Genomic DNA, 23,461 nt, shown 5'->3' on the forward strand with positions numbered 1-23,461 from the left:
ATTGATCCTTATTTTAATTAAGTAAATATTTTATTTGAGGTGTTTAATTAAAATATTTTGTTCAAAAAATAGTTTTATAAATAAATTCAATAATTATTTTAATTTTTTAAACATTCAATTGGATTTGATTCTTTCTTATTCTATTTAATAAAATATTTTGTTAAAGGTGTTTTATTTAAATTCTTTCTTTAAATTTTTTTTGTAAATTAAAATTAGTTTAAAATTATTTGATTTAGTTGATTTTTTAAACATTTAATTAGTTTGAATTCTTTATTTTAATTAATTAAATATTTTATTATATGCGTTTAATTTGAATAATTTAATAAAAAAATATTTTTGTATATTAATTAAATAATTATTTCATTTAATGTATTTTAAATATTTGATTTTATTTTTTAAATATTATTTAGCAAATAATTAACTAAGAAAACCAACATCCAGCATCACATCTTCAAAATTTGTGGCTAAACAGTTGTCAAACTCTAGTATGATGGCACCTTTTCATACCACAATGAATAAACAGCTAAAAATAAATAAATAAATGATTAGTCTGACTTTCTTGGACATTTTAAAAACTCAAAGTCAAACTCTCTCTAATAAGCCGCACAAACGGTAAATCCAGACCAAGCGGCTGCAGTAAGAAACGCTTTGCTGTGGCTGTTATACAATGGGGGGCAGAAACTGAGGCTCTGGTCCTTCAGAGGACGAGGAATCAGAGCTGGAGCCCGTCTGAGGTTTGATGATGATCTGAACGGATCGCTCGCCACTCGAGTCCGTCTTGCTGTCTTTGCTCAGGCTTTTGCTTGAATTCTCACTGTTTTCTTCCTCAGCTGAGGCTCCTATGGGACGCAGGCGCTCTTCTGAGACCGTCTTTCCTCCTTTGCTTGAGGCGTCACTGACCCTCTTTAGCTTCTCGTCAGATCCTGATTTATCAGCTGTGGAGAGAGAAAATATATTATTTTGAAATTATTATATTATATATTATGAGCTGAATCAATGCAAATCTTACATTTTTGCAGGGACAACTTAATTTTTTAATGTTCAATCCACTTAAATGAGTAGAAAAACATTAAGTTAACTAAATCGATGTGTGCTGGTACAACATGAAGGAATTGTGTCAACTTTGCATAATGGAATGGATTTAACATTACTCACTACACTAGGTGTCATCACAGATCAAATGAAGCGGCAATTACTCTGGCATATGTTTTATGCAGTGGATGCCATTCGAGTCACAGTAATTTAACATTATAATAGTTTAATATTAATTTGTACATAGTAACTTAACATTAACAATATATTTAATTATACAGCAAGTAGGTAACATGTTGTTTCATATCATAACAAAAATTAAAAAGAAAATGTTAAAAGAAATAATTATTTTATGAATCTACTTTAATGATATATTTATACTATAATCACAAAACCTTAAGCTTCATATTTCAACCAATAATTACATTTTTTAATAATAACTATATTTCCTTTGTTTAGTATTCTATAATAACACAATATAATTATAGAATGTTTTACTTTATATTATAATAAATAATAAAAATAATAAACAACTCACAATAAAATAAACAATATAAAATAATTATACATTATAAATAGTTTAGATTATATTATTGTTTTAAATTAAAAAAAATATTGCATATTACAATAAATAATTTGTTTAAAATATTTATAATATAAAATTATTAATTACAATTAACAAATGATTGCATTATTATTGCAATTATAATTAATATTAATATTTTAATTAATATTTTATTTCACATTATATATACAATTTAATTATATTATATGACAATAATATAGTGTTATAACATAACACTACTATATAACATCATTTTATTTAATATTTAAATTAATAATAATAAAAATAATTCACATTATAATTGTATTTCCATTATATTATACTTTTGTAACATTTAATTTTATTGTACTCTAATTATTAATTTGGAACATTTATGTATTTATTATAATTAATTCGATTTTGATTGTGTAATTATATGAAATATTTTTTTATATTATAATTAATGATAAATTAAAATAATTCACATTGTCTTATACTTTTATAAGATTTCACTTTTACTCCAATTATTATTTCAGAACATTTTTATATTATATTTGATTAGATTTTAATATTATGATTATGTAATGAATAATAATATATAATATAACTTCATTTTCTAACTAATTCATACATTCGTTCTTTTAAAACATTTGTGCATTTTTAGACAGAACTCAGATATCAGAATATTTTTTTACATCACTATATATTTCTCTAATGGCACATATTTTTGCCCTCACCTGTCCTGTTTCCTGTGGCTTTGCGGTAGGTAAATTCATAATTGTTATCACTTTCTTTCCGTAGAGGGCGAGGTTTTGGATGTAGTCTGTTGAGACGTCCCTCTGTGATCCACTCATGCTGCATCGCTTCATCGGGCGTCATGCGCTTTGTGGGATCCCACCTACAACAACACCAGGTAAGAAAACATATTATAAAACCTATTAAACCCATACTAAACCTATATTAGAATAAATATTAAAATAATAAAACAAAATAAATAAAATAGAATAATGTACGTAACAATATAATATATATATATTTTGTCTTAAATTATTAATAATATCATTTTATTTATTAGATTAAATACTACAATAATAAGCAATAAAACTGAATATTCTATTAAAATATAATTAAATAACAAAAGAATATATATAAAATATTGTATATAATAATAAAATTTTATTAATAGTTATATAATTATAAATATTAACAAATTACAATGATATATATTTATATTCAAATTATTAAATTATATAAAATATAACAACAAAATTATATATTAAATATTCTAAACCTATATTATAATAAATATTAAAATACTAAATAATAAAAAACTGAATAAATAAAAATAATAGTTTAAGTAATATAAAAATATTTATTTTATCTTAAATAATTAATTACAACATTTTATTAACATGTTATATTAATTATTATTATTAACATAATATAAGATATTAAATAAATACAAATAAAATATAAATAATTACAATGATATGTATATAGTTATATTCAACTCATTAGTTATTTAATTATCTTAAATATTAGATGCATAACAAATATTAAAATAACAAAAATAGATAAAAAAAAAAATAAATACAAAACAGTTTATTCATACGTACACAAGGCAACGTTGAATGAAGTCAAGAAAGAGAGGATCGTTGGTTTTAAGCACACTGGCCAAATCTTTAGAGCTGGGTCGATGTTTCTTTCCTTTGCTGTTGGTGATATTTCTTGGATTTCCTTTCGAGTCTGATCAGATCATTTAAATAGTAAAATAAAATTATTTGGGTAACACTTTAGGAAAAAGTTCAGTTAGTTTATACAGTAACCAAAGTAAACCAGCATTAAGCAATTACTTCCTAATTATTAAGCTTACCAAAAAATAACCTCCGTCTCGATGCAGTCTGGACAAAGTCATTTGGAGGAAGTCCCATGATCTGCAGAATTAAACATATAAACAGTATATTAGTAACCAAGAACTATAGAAAAATCTTTAATAGGCATAAAGGACTTTATTTCAGACACAGAAGACAAAGGCAATTAGAAGATTCTTTACTATAACATCTTTCATGTGATAGCAATCAACTATGAATTTTAATACATTTTTCAGATTTTTGAAGCTTTAAAGCTCTGGTTCACCATTACTTGTAAAAGTGTGATCAAAATAACAATCACTTAGTCTTTAATAGATGTTTGTACACTTGTGGATTTATACTTCATTGAAAATGTATTATACACATAGACATGGCTTTTTTGCATAGGACACTATAGTTTAAATTGTAGAACTGCAGATTAACTATGTTTACATGTTTACCCTACACTGTAAAAACATCTGTTAATTAACAGTTTTGGTATTGTGTGATTCAGAAATCTTTTCTGTTAATTTACATTTATTGCATTAATGGGTGTTGATCTCTACTTTGTCGACTTTTAATGTTAAAAATCAACTTTTTATTAACATTTCAGTAGTTTGAAATACTATAATGTATAAGAAATAAAATTTAGAGCAATAAGGCTTTAAAAAAGCAGAAAATGTAATGGCAGTTTATTGCAAGGTTTTTGTAGCAATAACCAACACCAACCCAGTCAATATATCACTATTATAAATGTTATTAAAAGTCACTTTTTCTAACTTTTTAAGGTGAAAAGTTGTTAGAAGAAAGATCAAGGTCCTAGAATGCAACCCAAAAGCATAAATAAAACATAAAAACATGAATCACAAAATACAGAAAACTAATAATTTACAGATATATTTTTTACAGTGTATACACAACACCCTAGCTTTGACTTTGTAATGTAATGCAATATTGTGCACCTCTTGTAAAGCTTTTTTGAAATAATAATTATTGTGAAAAGCGCTGTAAAAATAGACTTGAATTGAATGTTTAAATGCATTTGAGCATTTATACTAGTGAAATCAATCTGATCTAATGCGTTTTCAATTACTTCTAAAAGTGTTCAAAATTTGTTTTAGGGATTAGTGTTGATGAACACTTCACTTAAACATTTAAATTCTGTCATCATTAACTCATCCTCTACTTGATCCAAATCTATTTGAGTTTCTTGCATCTGCTGAACACAAAGAAAGATATATTGAAGGATGTTGGAAAAAGAACAGCCATTCACTTCTTTAATATTTTTTAGTTCCTACTCTGGATGTCAATGTCTGCTTTTTCCAACTTTCGTTAGAATATCTTGTTTTTGCATCCATTAGTAGAAAGAAAATCATAAGCATTAAGAACCAATTGAATTGACAGAATTGTGAGGAAATCTCTTTTATACCACATATAAACAGAACTTTTTTGAAAACTATTAGTCTCTAACCTCCATGATACAGGCGATCTGCTCCACTTCACTCTCCCCTGGAAAGAGTGGATAACCGGTGTAAAGCTCAGCTAAAATACAGCCCAGACTCCACATGTCTATAGCCATGCTGTACGGATGACCCAGAATCACCTCTGGTGAGCGGTAGAAGCGGCTCTGGATGTAAGTGTACACTGCAGAGAGGAATACAAGAGCTCTGTTAGAGATACAGACATTTAACAGAGTGAATCAGATTAAAGAGATAGTTCACTCAAAAATGAAAATGTACACAGTATTTACTCACTCTCAAGAGGTTCCAAACCTTTTCTTTATTCTGTTGATCACAAAAGTAGATATTTTAAAGAATGTTGAAAACTGGTAACCATTGATTTCCATAGGAAAGGCATTGGTTACAGGTTTCCAGCATTCTTCAAAATACCTTCTTTTGTGTTCAACAGGAAAAGGAAAGCCATTCAGAATTGAAACATGTAAATGGGGAGTAAATGATGACAGGAGTTTCAGTTTTGGGTGAACTATCCTTTTAAGACAAGACACTGCAGGCAAAAACACTTTTAATATTGAGCTTTTTTTCATACTAATGGAAAGAAAACATCCAAAATCTCTACTTTAAAGTGTGGCTTTTGTCACTCTTTATCAATTTGTATCTGTAGATCTGATTTAGTAAATATATATTTATTTATTTATTAAGGGTGTGGCATATTCGTATTGAACTGTTCGGTATGAGACTTTCAGTTCGGTACGCATTGCAAACCAAACAATTCAGACTAATATCTAAAAAGATAAAAAAGAAAATTACAAAATATAATGTTTTCATTGCAACAACGCTCAACAAGGCTGCTTAAATGACGTGACAGGCAACATGCTGCCTTCCCCGCCTAACTCCAAACACTATTCCAGTCAGGCACATGCTGCACTAGCTTAAAAAAATGGCTAGTAGCGTTAATATAATCCTATAACCAACAGCGGGTCTGGCGTTTGGGAGCACTTTAGTGTCCCTGTAAGTTATGAGGGTAATGGCAAGAAAGTGGTGAAAAAAAACAATGACATCTGCTATTACAGTAAACTACTTTAGCTGTAATATTTGAGCATTTCAACTCATTTACACTGACATCACAGAATCAGTAAGTGGAATTAGACGAAAACTGGAAACACACGCACTACATGCAACTATCACTACAGCATTTAAACAGGCAATTCCTACAGATTTGAACAGAGCAAAACAAATCACTGCGGCAATCTGTACATTTATATATAGCTGTAAATAGAGCCCTTAATAGGTAGTGGAAATGTCGGGTTTTAAGAAAATGTTAAATGTAATAGAGCCCCGTTATATTATTCCTTATAAAGAAGGATTTGTTTTATTTGCTGCTAAGCAGAAACCCCAGACGTATAGCTTTATCACTCTTTAAAGTAAAAGAAAAAAACAAGATCATACTTGTATGATGTTAGTTTTAATACATTTAAAAGAATTAAATCATAGAAATCCTCTGGTTTTTGTTTTTTTGCTGTATTGAAAACATACAGAACCGTGACACCACTGTGTCGTATGGTCGTATCGAACCGAACCGTGAGTTTTGTGAACCGCTACTCCCTTAATATATAAATATAAGGCTTTACTGAGCTATAAATCTTCAGCACCACTTACTCTGAGACTAAAGAATCTAAAGATTCTGGCAGACGTGTCTAACATTTTCTTCTGCAAAAAATTTGGAAACTTTCTGGCTGTTCACGGTATTTTCCCAAAGATTTGAGATTCCCAAAATCTAATCTGTTAAACCCTTTGACTCTAAAATGACCACACAGACAGACACAATAGAAGAAAATAAAAGAAACAAGAATTTTAAACCTGGCCAAATCCAAAAGTTCAAATGTTTCTGCTAGAAACGTATGCACTGAATTAATAATGCCTCATTTGCATATTTAAGTGTAACATTTTATACTATTTATTAATTTAATGGTGGAACTATTAGTTCATTCTTAACCCTATTTGACTGCAATTGTTTTAATGCATCAATATGTCGGTTTTCTTTTGGTATGTCACAGATTTGTTTTAACTGCTGTTGTTTTCTTGCCTAATGTGGAAAACATTGTCTAAATACTAAAACAAGAATCTACTTAAGGAAGAATAAATGTCACATTTTCATTTCTTGATGAACTATCTCTTAAAAAAGGGAAAACAATTATAAATGCAAATGATAATACATCAATTTAAACAATGGGAAAGTGTTCCCCAAATCAATAGACCTAATCAAAGAAGTTCAGATTTTGTTATGTACTATTCATTATACAGGAGTTACTCTACCTCTCTGTTGCTCATAACAGCTCGATCCAAAGTCGACCACCTTGATGTTTCCTTGTCCCCTTTGAGAAAGCAGTATGTTCTCCTATTAAGAGGAAAATCGCAGTATTTATTGGCAAGAAAATCTATGTTGAATGTATAAAATAGTTTAAAATCAAATTGAAAACAGCGTAAGAAGATTTTCTAATCTGCTTATTTCCAAACTTTGCATGGTGAACAGAGATGCTACCACAAACTAACTAATCCTGCTCTTTTCTGCTTTAATTGTATAGACAACATCACTCATAAAACATATTTAATTTACACGTCCAAAATCCCATTAGGCATATTGAGAACAAGCATCATTTGACAACATGTTAAAGTCTCGATTTCAGGATCACAGTGCTGGTCAAAAATACAAATTAATTCTAAATGTTTTGGTTGTCAGGAATTTTTGTGTTTCCAAAAGTGCACAAAAATAAAATTCCACATTCCATATTATTCCTTTTCTTATTTACACATGGACAGTGCTGAGGCTTACCGGTTTAAGGTCACAGTGGATGATCTTCTCTTTGTGCAGCATCTGGAGGCACTTGAGCAGTGAATGAGCGAAGCGGCGAATCAGACCCAGACTGAAGCCCTGGAAGTTGTTCTTCTTGATCAGCTCATACAGGTTTGCCCTGTTAAGAAAGCAGCCAAAGAGTTGTTCAATTAGCTCATTGTTGATTGACACTAATTCAGCATAAACAGCATTGACAAAAAGCAGAATAATGGGTTACTGCAATACATCCTTGTTATCCTTCTCATCTATCAAGCTTTTTCAACAGTGCACATTTCACACATTTGTTCTTCCATTTACAGTACACTGGTTGCCAATTGCTGCTTGCATGAAATTCAAGTGTAGTCTACTTTTCCTAGAAAACAACTTCTTGCTCTGTCTTCGGCCCTTCATCTAAAATCAACACTTCAGGCTTATGTGAAATCCTTGTGTCATTAAATTAACTGTCATCAAATCCACACGAAAATAACCATTTTTAAAGAAAAGACTAAAGACGCATCTGTTTAGTCAACATTTGATCCTCCAACTCCGGCAGCTCCAATTTTATTCTAAATCGATTTAATTGTTTGTTCTTGATCTGTTACCATTGTAGTAAAGAGTGTAACGAGAGTAGTAAAGCATGTTGTTTCGCTGAGAAAGGGCAAAAAAAAACAACAACTACTTTTAAAGTTTATACTGCATGATCCACAACAATAATTTAAGTAAAATGTCTCCTTGATGTACACATTAAAACATGCTATTGATATTATTTAAATTATTAAGAATTACTTATTTATTTGACATTTGGACTTTTATGTAGTCCAAAACCACTCAAAAAAGATTTTTTATTCAAAATGTTGTGTTTGCATTACATTTGTCATGTGATACTTCAAAATGATGACTAACACGTAATTATATACATTAAGTGTCAAAAGAGGAAAAATCACAAATGTAAATTAAGTGCTTTCAATCAAGTTTTTAGAGTGGCTGACTGTAGAATTGGTAACCTAGAAACCAAGAGCAATCAAGGCAAGCATGACGGAGATAGCTGATTGGTCACAGGGTGTAATCTTCCCTGTAAAAAATGCTGGGTTCCACACAATTCCTTCATGTTGTCCTACAAATTGATTGAGTTTTTAAAATTGATTTATTTTTGGAAATTTAAGTGGATTGAACATAAAACAATTAAGTTGAACTGTGTTGTCATATATTTCCAAATGGAATATTAATTGAGAAACTTATAGTGTATAAAAAAATACTTTTTCCTTGCCAGTCTTTTCTATCTTGTCAAAGTGAAATTAAAATGGACCCAAATGTTAAAAATAATTAAATAAATACATACATTTGAATACAATTTTATCACAAATGAGAGATGATGATCTGAACAAGATTTCTGCAGAATTGTTTATTGAACAGCAAACAGGGCAAGCATAGCGCAGCTGATTGGTCATGTAAGTGTAATCTTCACTGTAAAAAATGCTGGGTTCCACACAATTCCTTCATGTTGTCTCATAAATTAATCAAGCTTTTTTTCATCAACTTTTTGTTGCAAATTTTTGTGGATTGAACATAAAGCAATTAAGTTGCCCGCCCAAAAACTCTAGAATTGGGTTGTCATATATTTTTTAATGGAATATTAATTAATAACTAACATAGTAATCTGTACTAAATGTTTTTTCCTTGCCAGTCTTCTCAATCTTGTCAACATGAAATTAAAATGGACTCAAGTTAAAAAGTAAGTAAGTAATAAATACATTTAAATACATTTTTTATCATAAATGAGATGATGATCTGTATAAGATTTCTGCAGAGGCAAGCATAATGCAGATAGCTGGTTGGTCATGTGGCTGTTATCTTTACTGTAAAAAAATAATAGGTTCCACACAAATTGCTTCATGTTGCCCGACAAATTGATCAAGTTTTTTAATTGACTTTTTTTTTTTTGGAAAAATGTAAGTGGGTTGAACATAAAATTAAGTAAATAAATTAAGTTGTCCCCCCTAAAAAACTAAAGAATTGTGTTGACTCAGCTAGTTTTAAATGAACAACAGTTTGAGCAAAATATCTTTTTCAGTGTTTGCTACATCAGAGTTTAATGGCAATTGTGTTTTCATCTTCTATTATTTGCAAAACAGCTCAAGCTTAACTTTTTCTTGGCAAAGTAGTAAATTTGTATTCAAAAATTGGCATTTCCATTAATCGATTCTCATATGATACTTCAAAATGTGCATCAACACTGGGTGACAGAAGCCTAGCCAAGTTTGGAGAGGTGAAAAAATGTGAGAACTGAGACACCATGTACCACAGTTATCATCACAAAAAATTTATTGTAGTTCTACTAACATAAAACTGTGGTCGTTTACTCAAATGTTTGATAAAATAAGATTCCACATATGTTTTTGCAGTGAAGGTTTTACAGTGAGACATCCACATATTGTTGCAGTTCTAGTGACTTGCTTCTATTTCCCTCATTTGTAAGGTGTTTGGGATAAAGGGTCTGCTAAATACACTGAAAAAAATCGTTCAAAGATGATTCCTTGGATTTACTTTTTTTTATGTTAAGTGGTTGTAAACTATTTATTTGGGCTGAATTTAAACAAACATATTAAGCTGAACATTATTAAACTTGATTTGTTTGTTTAAATTCAACACAAATAAATTGTTTGCATCAGTTCTGCATGCAACCCTTTTTTGTGTAAATCATCTAAAGGGTAAAGTAAATGTTTTCTGAATACCTCAAGATGGCAGCACATCTCAAATTGGCAGTCATTTTTAGAGCAACCTCATGCTAAACCTTGACACAAACACATCCATTGTCACTCAAGGAGCTCCCGTCTTTAAACGCTTCCATAAAAGAAATCTCACTGTTAGTCTGTTAACCGCTAAGCGTTATGCTAAAGAGCCCTTAGAGAGAAACTCATGAAAGTCATTATGTTTGGCAGTGTGGAGGACTAAAACAGCAGCTGTGAACAGCTTCATGTAACCAGAGACTTCACACTACGAGTGGGCAGAGAAAGAGATAGGGGTCTAATCAAGGCATTAAGTAAAGGATTCAGTGACGGTAACCCTAGATAGGGAGCGACGCATCGCTAAAGGTCAGGCTCTGTCAGAGATGAAGCTGCTTTTCCTGCGTAGAGACTTAATTGCGCACTTTAGCCAGAGTCCTAAAGGTCCTGAGGGAGGAAACTCTCACTTCGGGGATATAAGTGAAGGGATGAACCAGCGGCACGGGTGATAAATTATTACTAATGTGACAAACTAACTAGGGAATCAGAAATAATTTGATGATCCGCACTACATATGTTTTTTTTTTTTAAATTTATACTTTTAGGCTTTTTTGTTTTTAAACAGTAGCTTTCTGGTTTACTGAATAATTAACATGGTACTCTGTACTGGTATAAAATATATTTTATCTTGTTAACAGGCAATTAAAATTGACCCAAATTTGAAAATAAAGTAAAAATAAATTAAATTAAATAATTTGTAATAATGTTTTAATTCTAAATTATATGATACAATTATTTATTGAACAACAAGATTTTACAAATGATTAAACTATAAAATATTAAAATTATTATTCCTAAAACAAATAAGAAAGTAAGAAATAATACATGTTTTTAAAATAAAAACTAATGTGATGATCTGCTTAATAATTATTATTTCTTGCAAAAAATCTATTAACATTGTAATGTTAAATTATTATTAAAATAAATACATAATTAATATACTAATTTAAATAAAGAAATAACTAAAAAAATAAAATGTTATATTATAATAAAATATAATAAATATATATATAAATATTATATAATATTTATATAATAAAATTTTTCAGAATGAGTTGAACATAAACAGTATATACAGTATATACAGTATTTTTAGGGGGAAAAAAAGATGAAAAAAGAAAAGGTAAACGCACTCAGCATATTGATAGACATTAGTACCTAGGATACACTTTTGTACCTTTAAGGTTCACTTTGCTACCATACTGTTGGACATTAGTACCTATATATTTTTAAACTGAATATCCATTTAATATTAATTAAATAACCAACATGGTACTCTGTACTGGATGTATAAAAAAGTTTTATTTCTTTGCTAATCTTGTCAACATGAATTTAAAATTGACCCAAATTTTAAAATAAAACGAAACAAAATAAATAAAATCATTTAAAATAATTTTGTAATCATATAAGTGATGCAGTTATTTGTTGAACAACAAAAAGATTTTACAAATTATAAATCTAAATTATTAAAATGATTAATTCTAAAACAAATAAGAAAGAAAGAAACAATACACATCTTAAAATCAAAATTAATGTGATGACCTGCCTGATCTCTAATGATAATTATTACTTCTTGCAAAAAATCTATTAACATTGAAATGTAATTTATTTAAAAATAAATATATAATTAATAAAAAAAATTAATAAATAAATAAATTAATAAATGTTTTTCTTAAATATCCATAAAATAATTTAATTATGTTGGTATTTGGTATTGTTTTTATTTATCTTGTCTTTTAAATCAACATGAAATTATAATATAATATAATATAATATAATATAATATAATATAATATAATATAATATAATATAATATAATACTTTATAATATAACATATTATAAATTGAATTTTGTTTTCTGCACAAATATTAAATATGAATTTGTTTTAAAATAAAATCTAACTGATAAGATGATATGTACTGGTTATATTTGTCTATTGAGAGATATATTTAGATAGATTATTATTTTGAATTGAATATACTGTTTCACTCATAAATATGAAAGCAAAATATGTGTTGATATTCTCTTGAAATAGCTCTCTATAATAAGCTGAAGTAACAGAGAAGTCTTCTATTTAAGTAAGCTCTGTGACTCCCTCTTTAACACGGGTTACTAGACAGGTTTAAGACAGTTTAAATAGAGAACATGCCAATGAATCTTTACTCACCCGAGCAGCTCGAAGGAGATGCACAGGTGGTTGCGGAAGTAGAAATACTCTTTCATGTGAATAACATTGTGGCAGTTATCTCTGTCCCTTCTCCGCACAGCATCCAGGATCTTCAGCTCGACCAGAGCCTGATGATGAAACCTGCCGGGCGAAAAAATGCATCATTATTATTGTGAAGTACTTATCAATATGCAACTTATTAGAATATTTTCCCATATTTTTAAGCTTTTTTAATGATCAATGTCATGAATAAATTGTAAATGATGATAACTACATTTTTGATGTTCAATTCTTCTGTCCAGTGTTTTAGAGGCTAAAGTTTATGTACATTGGAATGAGTCCTCTATTATGTATGTCACTTGTATAGATTTGAATAGGGAATTGTAACAGTCAATATGGTGAATGAAGCCCCGCCTTCTAGTACAAGAACCAATCAGCGATTGCTATAGACTGACATTTCTCTGAGGAAGGTGCTCAGACCTGGGGCCTCATGTACAAAGACCTGCGTTGAATTCATACTAAAACACTGCGTATGCACAAAGCTCTAAATGTGGGTACACAGTAAAAAATATAGATGGATGAAACACTGTACGCGGAATCCTATGCATATTCTGTTTGTACATCCGACTTAACGTGAAACTGAGCGCACGTGCAGGAGCGCAAAACGCCTCTCTGCCTACTCCCCCTAATAAATATGGTAATGACTCCACAAAAACCAAACGAAAAAGCAATGGCAAAAGAAAGCAAGAAGAGAAACTTCACAGAATGTGAATTGGAGGTGCTCCTATCAGAGGTAGAGCGGAGAAAAACAATGTTATTTGCAAGTTTGTCCTCTGGAATTAATAACAAAAGAAAAAAAACAGAGCAGGAGAGTTTAGCTGATGTGGTTAATGCAGTGGGGTCTAAACATCACACTGTGAGTGAATTAAGAATGAAATGGCCCGATGTAAAGGTGCAGGTTAAGAGGAGAACCGCACTGTCAAAGTGTGGACCGAACAGGCGGGGTAACAGGGGATGCTGAACTAAAACCCTTTGAGGAAAGAGTTGCCTCAATTGTGGGCGACACACAATTTTAAAGTTGATTTGAATATTTTATCTCAAATGGTGTCAGAGTTTAACTGATGTTTACAATTTTTACATTTTAGATATTTAAAAAATATTATAAAATAAATGATGTGCTAATTCCAAAAACGTTGAATTGTTTAATTAATTCGTATAGTTATTTTTTATCGAGAAATTAAGCCTTGTGCAACATAAAAGGCATATATTTATGCCTATCTGACCTATTTCCGGCTCAAACTATAACAGGAGCAAAGAATTTAATTGGTTTGAAATACAATATGTAATGAATGTCAAACGTCAAACTAACTTTACCGCGGTTCAACTGCATGATATGGAAACCTTATATACCTGTTAGACATGCGGACGATCCCCTTTCATACAGCTGGCATTGCACGCCTCAAAGATACTTTGTAGTGTGCAATCTAACACAATTGCCTCTAGCAGTTGCCAATGGAAATAAAACAAACACACACAAGAAATGCACGTACGACAGACATAAAGATGGTGTGAACCAACGCACATTCTCACATTAATTTCATCATTAGTAAATCCAAACGTGAGCGTGATATCTGGCGTACACAAAGTTTTTGTGCATACACAGCGTTGATACATGAGGCCAGATGCGAGTTTCTGCCTATTTTGTGTAACTCAAACGTTTAGAAATGAAACTAAAGAGCCAGTTGTTGTTTAATCCTATTGGTGATTCCTAATATTCGTAAACTTGGCAAGCAATTTTGGAGAAGTTGACGTTTCCCTATTCAAACAGAATGCCTGAGCATACTGCCCGAGGGGCGTTTCAAAGATGGCCGCCAAGTGAAATGACTTGCCTTAAAGGCATTTTGATATAAAGCAGTAATATAAATTTAAAAAATAATATACATGCATGCATGCATACATGCTTAACGTTCATTTTTGTACCATACTAGTGGACCCTATTACCTTTAGGGTACTCTTTTGCACTATATTGGTAGACATTAGTACCTTTAGGGTACTCTTTTGCATCATATTGGTAGACATTAGTACCTTTAGGGTTCACTTTTGTACCATACTGGTGGACATTAGTACCTTTAATGTACACTTTTGCACCTTTAAGGTTCACTTTTGTACTTTTAAGGTATTAATATGTATCTTTTAAGAATCTGTTAGGAAGAAAAAATGTACCTTTTGAAAATGTACTGCCCCAATGACAGATTTTGTACCTTTATTTCTGAGAGTGTACACAAATACACATTTTTACCATGGTTTACAAAAGAAGTGTATCAATAGTTTATTAACTAACCAATCATGATTAAATTAATGTATGCATTGATATAGAATGAAGATTATATGATATATTATTATTACAAATGTTGATGTTAGATTCAACTGATCACAATTAATTTAATGTTTACTTTAGTTTAAAGCAGTCATGATTAACAGCGCTGATATATAAGTATGTAAAATGTTAATATTTAGTATAATTGATAAAAACTATTAGAAAATACTACATATTTCAGTTAATTAAAACATAGCTATTCAACTGTTCTAATAAATAATAATAAATATAATAGAAATGTGATTATTATGGGTGATTATTCATGATTAATTTCAGATTTTTGTTTTTTATTTCATAAACAACACATCAACTAATAATATTAATATTAATCAACAAATGGTTCAACTAATAATATTTAGATTAGAATTATTAGTAATGTGCAGATGAATATAATTGAAAATGAATGAGATTAAAACGATGAATACAAATTTTTTTGGGGGGGGGGGGGGTTTAGTTGCAATAATTAATAATTTTAAATCTGTTTTAAATAGTCTGTCATTATTAACAGCACTAATATAAAAAATAAATATACATTATAAATTTGAATATTTGATGCAATTAATTGCTATTAATGACATACAACTTATGGACCACGTTAAACAGCCCAAATATAGAGCAGAAAATAATTCCCTTAACTCTACAGCTAAACTAAAAGCATCAGAAAAGCTCTAGAGTACTTAGTCCTGGGCTTTGCATTTTGAGAGGGCTCTAAGTACTGTAAAAGCATCAGTCAAAGCAGGTGCGATGGCAGGCAAAGGCCAGGAGATCAGATCTGCTCAACCATGTAATGAGATACACAACTGACACCTTTTAACACCCTTCACTGTATCAGCTCCATTGTAAACACTGACCCAGATAAAAGCTCAACGAAGAGCTTCTCATAGCCTTACAAAAAAGAAAAAAAGTGGGAAAATGATTTGATTTAGTTTAATTTAAAGAAGTAAATATGTTTAATGATTTAGTTTTTACTTATTTCATTAGAATTGTATTTCAGTAATATTTAAACCGTTAAGTTTTTTTTTCTTTCTTTTCATTAATAGCTTTTCTCTCAGTATAATAGAAAGAAAACATCCAAAATGCACTTTTTATTCTTTCTCAATCTATTTAAGTCTTTAGATCTAAATCCATGTTGAATAGTTTGTTTTTTTCAAAATGATTATTTCCTTGGATTGAGCCATAAATCCCCACTTCAGCAGCCCAAACCTCAAAGTTTGGTCCATATCTATTTTCATAATTTGCAATATTACATATATTTTATTCTATAAAAATCGCCAAAATGTAGTTTTTTTTAACTGGCTGTTTGCAGTATATTTTCTGAAACAGGATACAACATTTTATTCTATAAATCATTGCCAAAATGCTGTGTTTTTTACTGACTTTTAGTAGTATATTTTCTAAATTAGGAAGTGATTAAAAACATACTCAAAATCTCCTCTTTTGACTTTAATACGCATAGAAAATAGTATTAAACAAGAATTTCGAACTCAATTTTATGGATCAAATTTTTATTAGTTTTTATTAGCATATTTAAACAATATTTTTAAAAACTTGTAATATATTTTTTGGTGATTTATAATGTAATCAGTCACTAGGGGAAGTATGCTGTTAATAATTGTTTTACCCTATTCACCTTCAGTGTCTTGTCTTAACCCTTTAATGCACAAGCTATAAATTATATATAGAAAAAACTAAACTTAGACAGGTCACTTTAGAACCATGTAGTGCATCAAAGGGTTAATAGTATAGTATTGTTGAATTTCACAAAAAAGAGAGGCCCCCTAGTGGTCGCTGACTCCGATTGTACTGAAAATGAGAATGAACACTTAAGACTGGGGTTCACTTTACCTTTTCTTATTTCGAATGATTTTGATGGCCACCGTCTCATTTGTCTTGTGATCCAAACACTTCAAGACTTGGCCAAACGATCCTTTCCCAATCACCTCCAGCACTTCATAGCGATAGCCTATATGGTCATGCAGGACCTGCACAGAGTATTTAGAGGACAGAGTCAGCTGATGAACAGCTCAGCAGGATTATTTATGTCTCTTTTTACAGTGCCAGACTTCCTGTTACTTAGAGAAACATCTCAATAGCAATATTGAGATGCAGATACCTTTCTTTTTTGGTGAATTTCTGAAGTTATGCACATCTGGGCTGGACTTTGGTTTATGTTTCGATAGCAAATTGCATTATTTATGTTATTTTTTTGTGATTAACAACACAGTTTTATTACATTAATTTTTTTAACCCTTTTAAGAAATGAGTTGCCATTTATGCTGAATACTAATATCATGCAAAATGATTGAAGAAATATATTATGTTCTGTCATCATGACAAAGACAAAAAAATAGATATTAAAACTACTATAAAAATGTATCTGTTAAACAGCACTTAGAAAATATTTAAATTTCACAAGATATGGAGCTTAAAATATGCCAAAAAATCTACATTTGAATTGTGCTCGTTTTATTTATTAACAGTTGTAATAATAAAAAACAGAATATCATATGCCATTAAATGTCATTTTGAATTTCATATTACAATTTTATTAATTTACTCTTTCCTGTAAATCAACCCTGACTACTGAATCTAATTTTCACAGTCTGAATGTCTGGTTTTTAGTTTTGAGATATTGAATTTGATGTTCAGACTTTCTTAATTTTAAACTACCCAAGTATATTTAGTGATACTTTTTTATTTTACTATTATTATCATTGTTTTTTGTTGTTATCCGCCCAATATAACCAAACATCCAGTGATTGATTAACTAGGAAAAAATTCTCATTTATCCGTTTCGTTCTGTCTGTGCAAGAACTGTCAACAATCCCCCAGACAGTCTCACGTGCTGTGCAGACCCACAGAGACGCGCCTTTTTGGGACTTAAAAATTTGTTTGCCGTAGGAGTCTTAATTTCCTACAATATGTCCGGATATCGAATCAAATTCAGATAGTTTTGTCATATTTTAAGCTCCATAATAAGAGGACTTATAATGTTGACTTTAACCACACACACACACACACAATCGCAATATCTGATTAATTAATTATAGAAAATGTGATTAGTTGCTTTTTAAATTGTTTTACATAATCTAACAGCACTAACACATATGTAAAGCAGAGAATCTTATATTCGATCTGATTAATCATTATTAATGACAATAATTCATTCATACTCCTACAGCTTAGTCCCTTTATTTATCAGGGGTCGCTACAGCGGAATGAACCACCAACTATTCCAGCATATGTTTTACACAGCAGATGCCCTTTCAGCTGCAACCCAGTAATAGGTGCGACAATAATATATATAAATATATAAATACATATAAATGTTCATATGTAAATATATATATAATGTTAATTATAGGTGTGATTAGTCATGATTAATTGCAACTAATTGCAAAAACAGTGCAGCTAATTGGCTGTTTTTCAAAGGTGGATTTAATTGGATAATCAAACATTAATTAGAAATGGTTATATCAAGTGTGATTATACAAGTTAATACATATAATAGATGACAGAAAACTGTGCAATCAGTTGATTTCTTTCTAAAATTTGGCTAATCATGATTAACAACTCCACTAATAAATATTTATTAGACATGATATTTTACAGACGATTAATTATGATAAAATGACCGGTAACAGACTTGCTGTTACTACCTGTTACTTTCGCTGAAAGATTTCAGAAGGAAAGCACAACTGAACTGCTTGACATGTGACTTTGTTTACATGTTTCGACTGCAAATGCCAGCGCTGTGAGTCTTTAAATGGTCGAGGGTGAAGGAATTCAGTCTAATGGCAAGTAAACGTTTTGTGAAAGGCACATTGACGGTGCTGACGGCAGACTGCCTGTGGCTGAATTATCCAAACTCATGCTGTAATGCAATTTCATCATTTATGGAGTTGAGTTGAGTTCAAGTTGAAAATGAGGTCAGTATGTCAGCCAGTAATCTAACAGCAATCTTAAAATGTATCTCAAATGATAACTCTTTATTTTTCTATTATTTAATGAATACTGAAAAATATTATATGTTATGCATAGAAATAAATATAATAAACATGGCGAAAATATAACAAAAAAGTTAATAAAACTATTTCATTGTAAAATAAAAAATGAAAATAAATATGAATAAATTATTAATAAACTTTTAAAGCTATTTATAGGAATAGTAACAAGAGCTCCATGATTCTAAACTAACATTGCCAGGCAAGTAATATGATCACAAGAAGATATATGATATATCATGACCTTGATTTAAGTAGTTGGCATTATTGCCATGATTAAACACCTAATAAAAAAGATTTAACTAAATAAAACAATTTACAAAAACATAACAATATAAATGTATTTATATTAATAAATTCTGTATCAGATTCTCAGTGATTCTAAAATAACACTGAATTATTAACATAATCCCAGTCCCAGAAAATTGAATATCGTATCTCGATATTCGTATCTCGGTATAGGATATTCAATCCCAGAAATTAACATAATCCCAGTTATATAAATTATGTTTTAAACACAAAATAAGAGACATTTTATAGCATCTAACATTTAATCACCATGCTAATCAAACAATCAATAACATATACAGATTTTGAAAAACAAAAGCTACTTTTACATATCATTCAATTCTATTATAGACACTGATGATACTAAAATAATGGTAACACTTTACAATAGGTTTTCATTAGTTAATTTATTTACTTACATTAACTAATCATGAACAAAACTTGTAAAGCATTTATTAATTATAATTCAACATTTACAGTACTAATGCATTATTCACATCCATATTCATGCTTGTTAACATTAGCCAATGCACCGTGAGTTGATAGGAGCTAACAATGAACAACTATATTTTCATCAACTAACGTTAAATAACATGAACAAATACTGAAATAAATATATTGTTAATTGATCATGTTAGTAAATGCATTAACTAATACAACCTTATTGTAAAGTGTTACCAAAATAACTGGCTGGAAAAAAGACATGATATATAATATCTAACCTTTAAGTAGCTGCCATGTTCATCATCATAGCCTGCATTCTGTGGGGATCCCTGGGAGCCTTCAATCTTCTTTGTGTCTAAACCCAGATACCAGATCTCAGAGTAATCCATGATCTCCTCCCGCTCATATTCTGTTAACTGGTTCTGGAAGTGTTTCAGTGCCGCTGTTTTGAGGATGAAAAACAATGCACATTAAATAAATATATAAACTGCTACGTAATCCAATTAACCAGGGAAATATTTTAAAAAATACAGTACAGACCTATTTTTAGATGTTTTAGGAGCAAATCGGTGACTAAAATAATAATTTATTAATAAAAACAAAAACAATGCAAGTCATACTTGTTGGAGACATTGGCAGCCTCTGTCCTTCATATGTTCTGATCTTCTCAAACTTATTAATAATGCTCCTGGTTAAGGATTCAGACAAGTTTTCCACCGACGAACCAAAGCGATTGGGAAACTGTGGCCTTGGTCTCTCCTCCTGTGTAATAAAAAATTAAGGAAGGATGAAAATAGTCCTTATGCAGACATTCAGACTATTATACTCTATGTATTTAACGCTCAAAGCTGTCTTCATCAACTGACCAGCATTTTATTTTACGTTATGTTGTTGTTATATAAATGTTAATAACACACATTATGTGTATACTGTAAAAAGTGATTAATTGACTTTACTTAAAATAAAATAACATTGTTACCTTATAACTATTAAATAAACAAACTATGTGTGCAATTATAAAAGGCAATGGGCTTGCTTACTTTTTAAAGTAAAGTAACTAATCACTTTTTTATAGTGTATATATAGTGCATGGAAAAATTATCTAAAAATAATTATATTAATTTATATTTAATCAGTATCTAAAAAGCCCCTTAAGAAGCGGCATTACGTTGTGACAAATGTGGTTCAAACAATAGATTTGCGACAGTTCTGTAAAAACTTGTCACTGCATCAGGGGTGCCGAACTCTGTTCCTGGAGATCTACCTTCCTGCAGAGTTCAGCTGCAACCTTGATCAAACACACCTGTCTTTAATAAACAAGTGCTCCTTCACATTCTACTTAGTTGGATAATTGTGTTTGATCAGGGCTAGAGCTGAACTCTGCAGAAAAGTAGATCTCCAGGAACAGGGTTGAGCACCCCTGCAATACATTTATTTATGGAATGATAATGATAATGCATTTTGGTAGTCCAGCTATAACCTGTTGTTTTTTTGGGAAACACACCCATGATTAGTCTTGCACAGACAGATGGCAGAAGGTCTGGACTTAATCTAACCCAGGCTCATTATTGATACGTACCCCTTTATACATTTCTGGACAGCGTGAAATACATCCAAGGAGGTTTGTTTTTTTTTGCAGTTTTTGTTTTTTGCGAATTCTCCAAAGGCTGCTCTGTACGCTTTTTCAGATCTCAAATTTCTCTTGCGAATGCTATTTGTGCCTACTGTTCTTGCAAACATCCATGCCCCATCAACCGATATCACCGATATATAACCGACAGTGTTTTCAAACGCACCAATTGACCAGCCTTCCCTAATCCCAACCAATGGCATTTTCAAAAGCAATCCAGAAAAAGAAAATTATTTATTTGTTTATTTTTTCCTTATTTAAATTTTTTTTAATATTTTTTGCTTTCTGGAACTGTTCTGCATGAGACTCGAACCCTGTTGTCATGATCAAGTCTGCTCTGTCTCATGTCCGCCGAAGTACGTGGCGAGCTACTGGGCAAACTGGTAAAAGTGTAAAAGCTATCCATATGGAGGTAATCGGTCAACTGGTGGCGCTAAAAGAAACAGAAGAAATCTGTGGCGTCATACCACCCAGTAGCGCTCGCTTTTAAGACGAAATGCAGCTATATGCAGCTCTGGCTACATAATACGCACTCTCTAGAAATGTATATGGGGTACATTTTCACAACGTGCCTGTGTTTATAACAGCTTTCTGACTTTATCACAGTTTTCATTGATCAAGAACCACCCAAAAGGTCATCTGACAATTAAAGAAACCAGTCACAGTTCTTTTTTGCTCAGCTTCTTGTTTGTAACATATCTACAATTGCAAAGTGGCTTGCGCCCTAAAAATCATGAATTGAACAGCATTGTCTTCTGCATTTTCTTTTCGTCCTAACTTGCGGTCTTTCTCATAGGTGTAAACAATTTCTACTAAATGTATCAACGGATGTAAACCTGTTGACATGATGTGTTAGGCCAGGGGTCACCAATCTCCGTCCTGAAGGGCCGGACTGTGTTTATGCAGAGTTTAGCTCCAACTTGCCTCAACACATCTGCCTATAAGTTTCAAGTATACCTAAAAATACCTTAATTAGGTTGTTTATGTGTGTTTGATTAGAGTAGTAGCTAAACTCTGCAGAACACCAGCCCTCTACGAACAGGTTTGGTGACCCCTGTGTTGACTGAGAGAATTTGCATCTCCAATTTGCATCTCCAAGCAACAGGGTATGTGATTCTGTGTTTGTTTTGTTTAGAAATACTTGAAAGTCTGGTAGAATTTGATGCTTAGTAATTTACCGCAGCAGTGCCCAATCCTGCTCATGACGATTTTGCCTCCAACACACCTATCAGGAAATTAACAGTGAGTCTGAAAATCAGGATTCTCATACTTCGGATGTTTAATTAGGGATGGAGCTGAACTGTCCAGGAACAAGACTCAGAGATCTCTGATTTAGTGCATAATGCCCAGATTTTCTATTTAAATCATTGTAATCCTGCTCTTGGAGTGCCAGTGTCCTTCAAAGTTTAGTTTCAACAAGCCAAAAAACTTGTAATGGCCCTGATATCATTTGTTCACTATTCCCTACATTAGTCCACTTGAATGAGTAAATGAAAATGTATAAATATTAGTAATTCCAACAACAAAATTTTGGGTGGGCCAAAAAGGCTGTAGCTCTTCATTTGACTCATCCACTCTATCACGTTATACTGGAACTCTCCAGATTGCAAGATTCCAAAGGTGGATGGATAACTCAGCTGCAAGCGTCATTTTCAAATGACATACAGGAATTGAATCAGCATGACCATTATAATGCATTTTGGGTTAAGCTGTTGAGATGATAATAACTTGGACTTGATATGTTGGTGCACTATGGGATAGAATGAGAGCAAGCAATGAAGTTCACAATGAATGGACATTACAAATGGCTGGTCTTCTAATTAGTGAAATGGCAGAAAGGGGGTTTAGTTAGAGTTGAAGATAAACTCTTCAGGTTTGTGACCCGTCAGGAACGGGTTTGGGCACCCCTAATTTACAAAGTCAGGAATTGTATGATGAATCTCACTCTATAGTTTGAAGAGTGAAGATCATTTCAACTTCCAACAGGACAATCATTCCAATGTAGTCCAAATCCACTAAATCTTAATTCTCGAGCGACCCGTTCAGTCTCC

The 23,461-nt window shown here is 30.9% G+C and overlaps 2 protein-coding genes across 8 annotated transcripts in view; one reads left to right on the forward strand and one right to left on the reverse strand.

Moving 5' to 3' along the window:
* Positions 1-279: 279 nt before the first annotated feature.
* The window catches only part of dyrk4 (dual-specificity tyrosine-(Y)-phosphorylation regulated kinase 4), a 62,947-nt gene continuing 39,765 nt past the window's right edge, over positions 280-23,461 (reverse strand). For all 7 annotated transcript variants that reach the window (XM_087312060.1, XM_087312057.1, XM_087312062.1 and 4 more), the window contains 11 exons: positions 20,401-20,542; positions 20,059-20,222; positions 16,890-17,026; positions 12,668-12,808; positions 7,717-7,855; positions 7,200-7,281; positions 4,898-5,070; positions 3,450-3,510; positions 3,193-3,322; positions 2,314-2,474; positions 280-935 (listed from right to left, as the gene is read on the reverse strand). In XM_087312060.1, coding sequence (XP_087168186.1) covers positions 661-935; positions 2,314-2,474; positions 3,193-3,322; positions 3,450-3,510; positions 4,898-5,070; positions 7,200-7,281; positions 7,717-7,855; positions 12,668-12,808; positions 16,890-17,026; positions 20,059-20,222; positions 20,401-20,542 — 1,605 coding nt within the window. In that variant the 3' untranslated portion in view covers positions 280-660. The remainder of the gene's footprint in view (positions 936-2,313; positions 2,475-3,192; positions 3,323-3,449; positions 3,511-4,897; positions 5,071-7,199; positions 7,282-7,716; positions 7,856-12,667; positions 12,809-16,889; positions 17,027-20,058; positions 20,223-20,400; positions 20,543-23,461) is intronic.
* Positions 2,378-23,461, forward strand: part of ferry3 (FERRY endosomal RAB5 effector complex subunit 3) — a 90,310-nt gene continuing 69,226 nt past the window's right edge. The window contains exons 1-2 of the mRNA XM_087311146.1: positions 2,378-2,489; positions 7,756-7,848. The gene's annotated coding sequence lies outside the window, so the exon portion shown is untranslated. The remainder of the gene's footprint in view (positions 2,490-7,755; positions 7,849-23,461) is intronic.

Source organism: Danio rerio, chromosome 25 (genome assembly GCF_052040795.2).
Source record: "Danio rerio strain M-AB ecotype USA chromosome 25, GRCz13ab, whole genome shotgun sequence".
NCBI classification, from domain to species: Eukaryota; Metazoa; Chordata; class Actinopteri; order Cypriniformes; family Danionidae; genus Danio; species Danio rerio.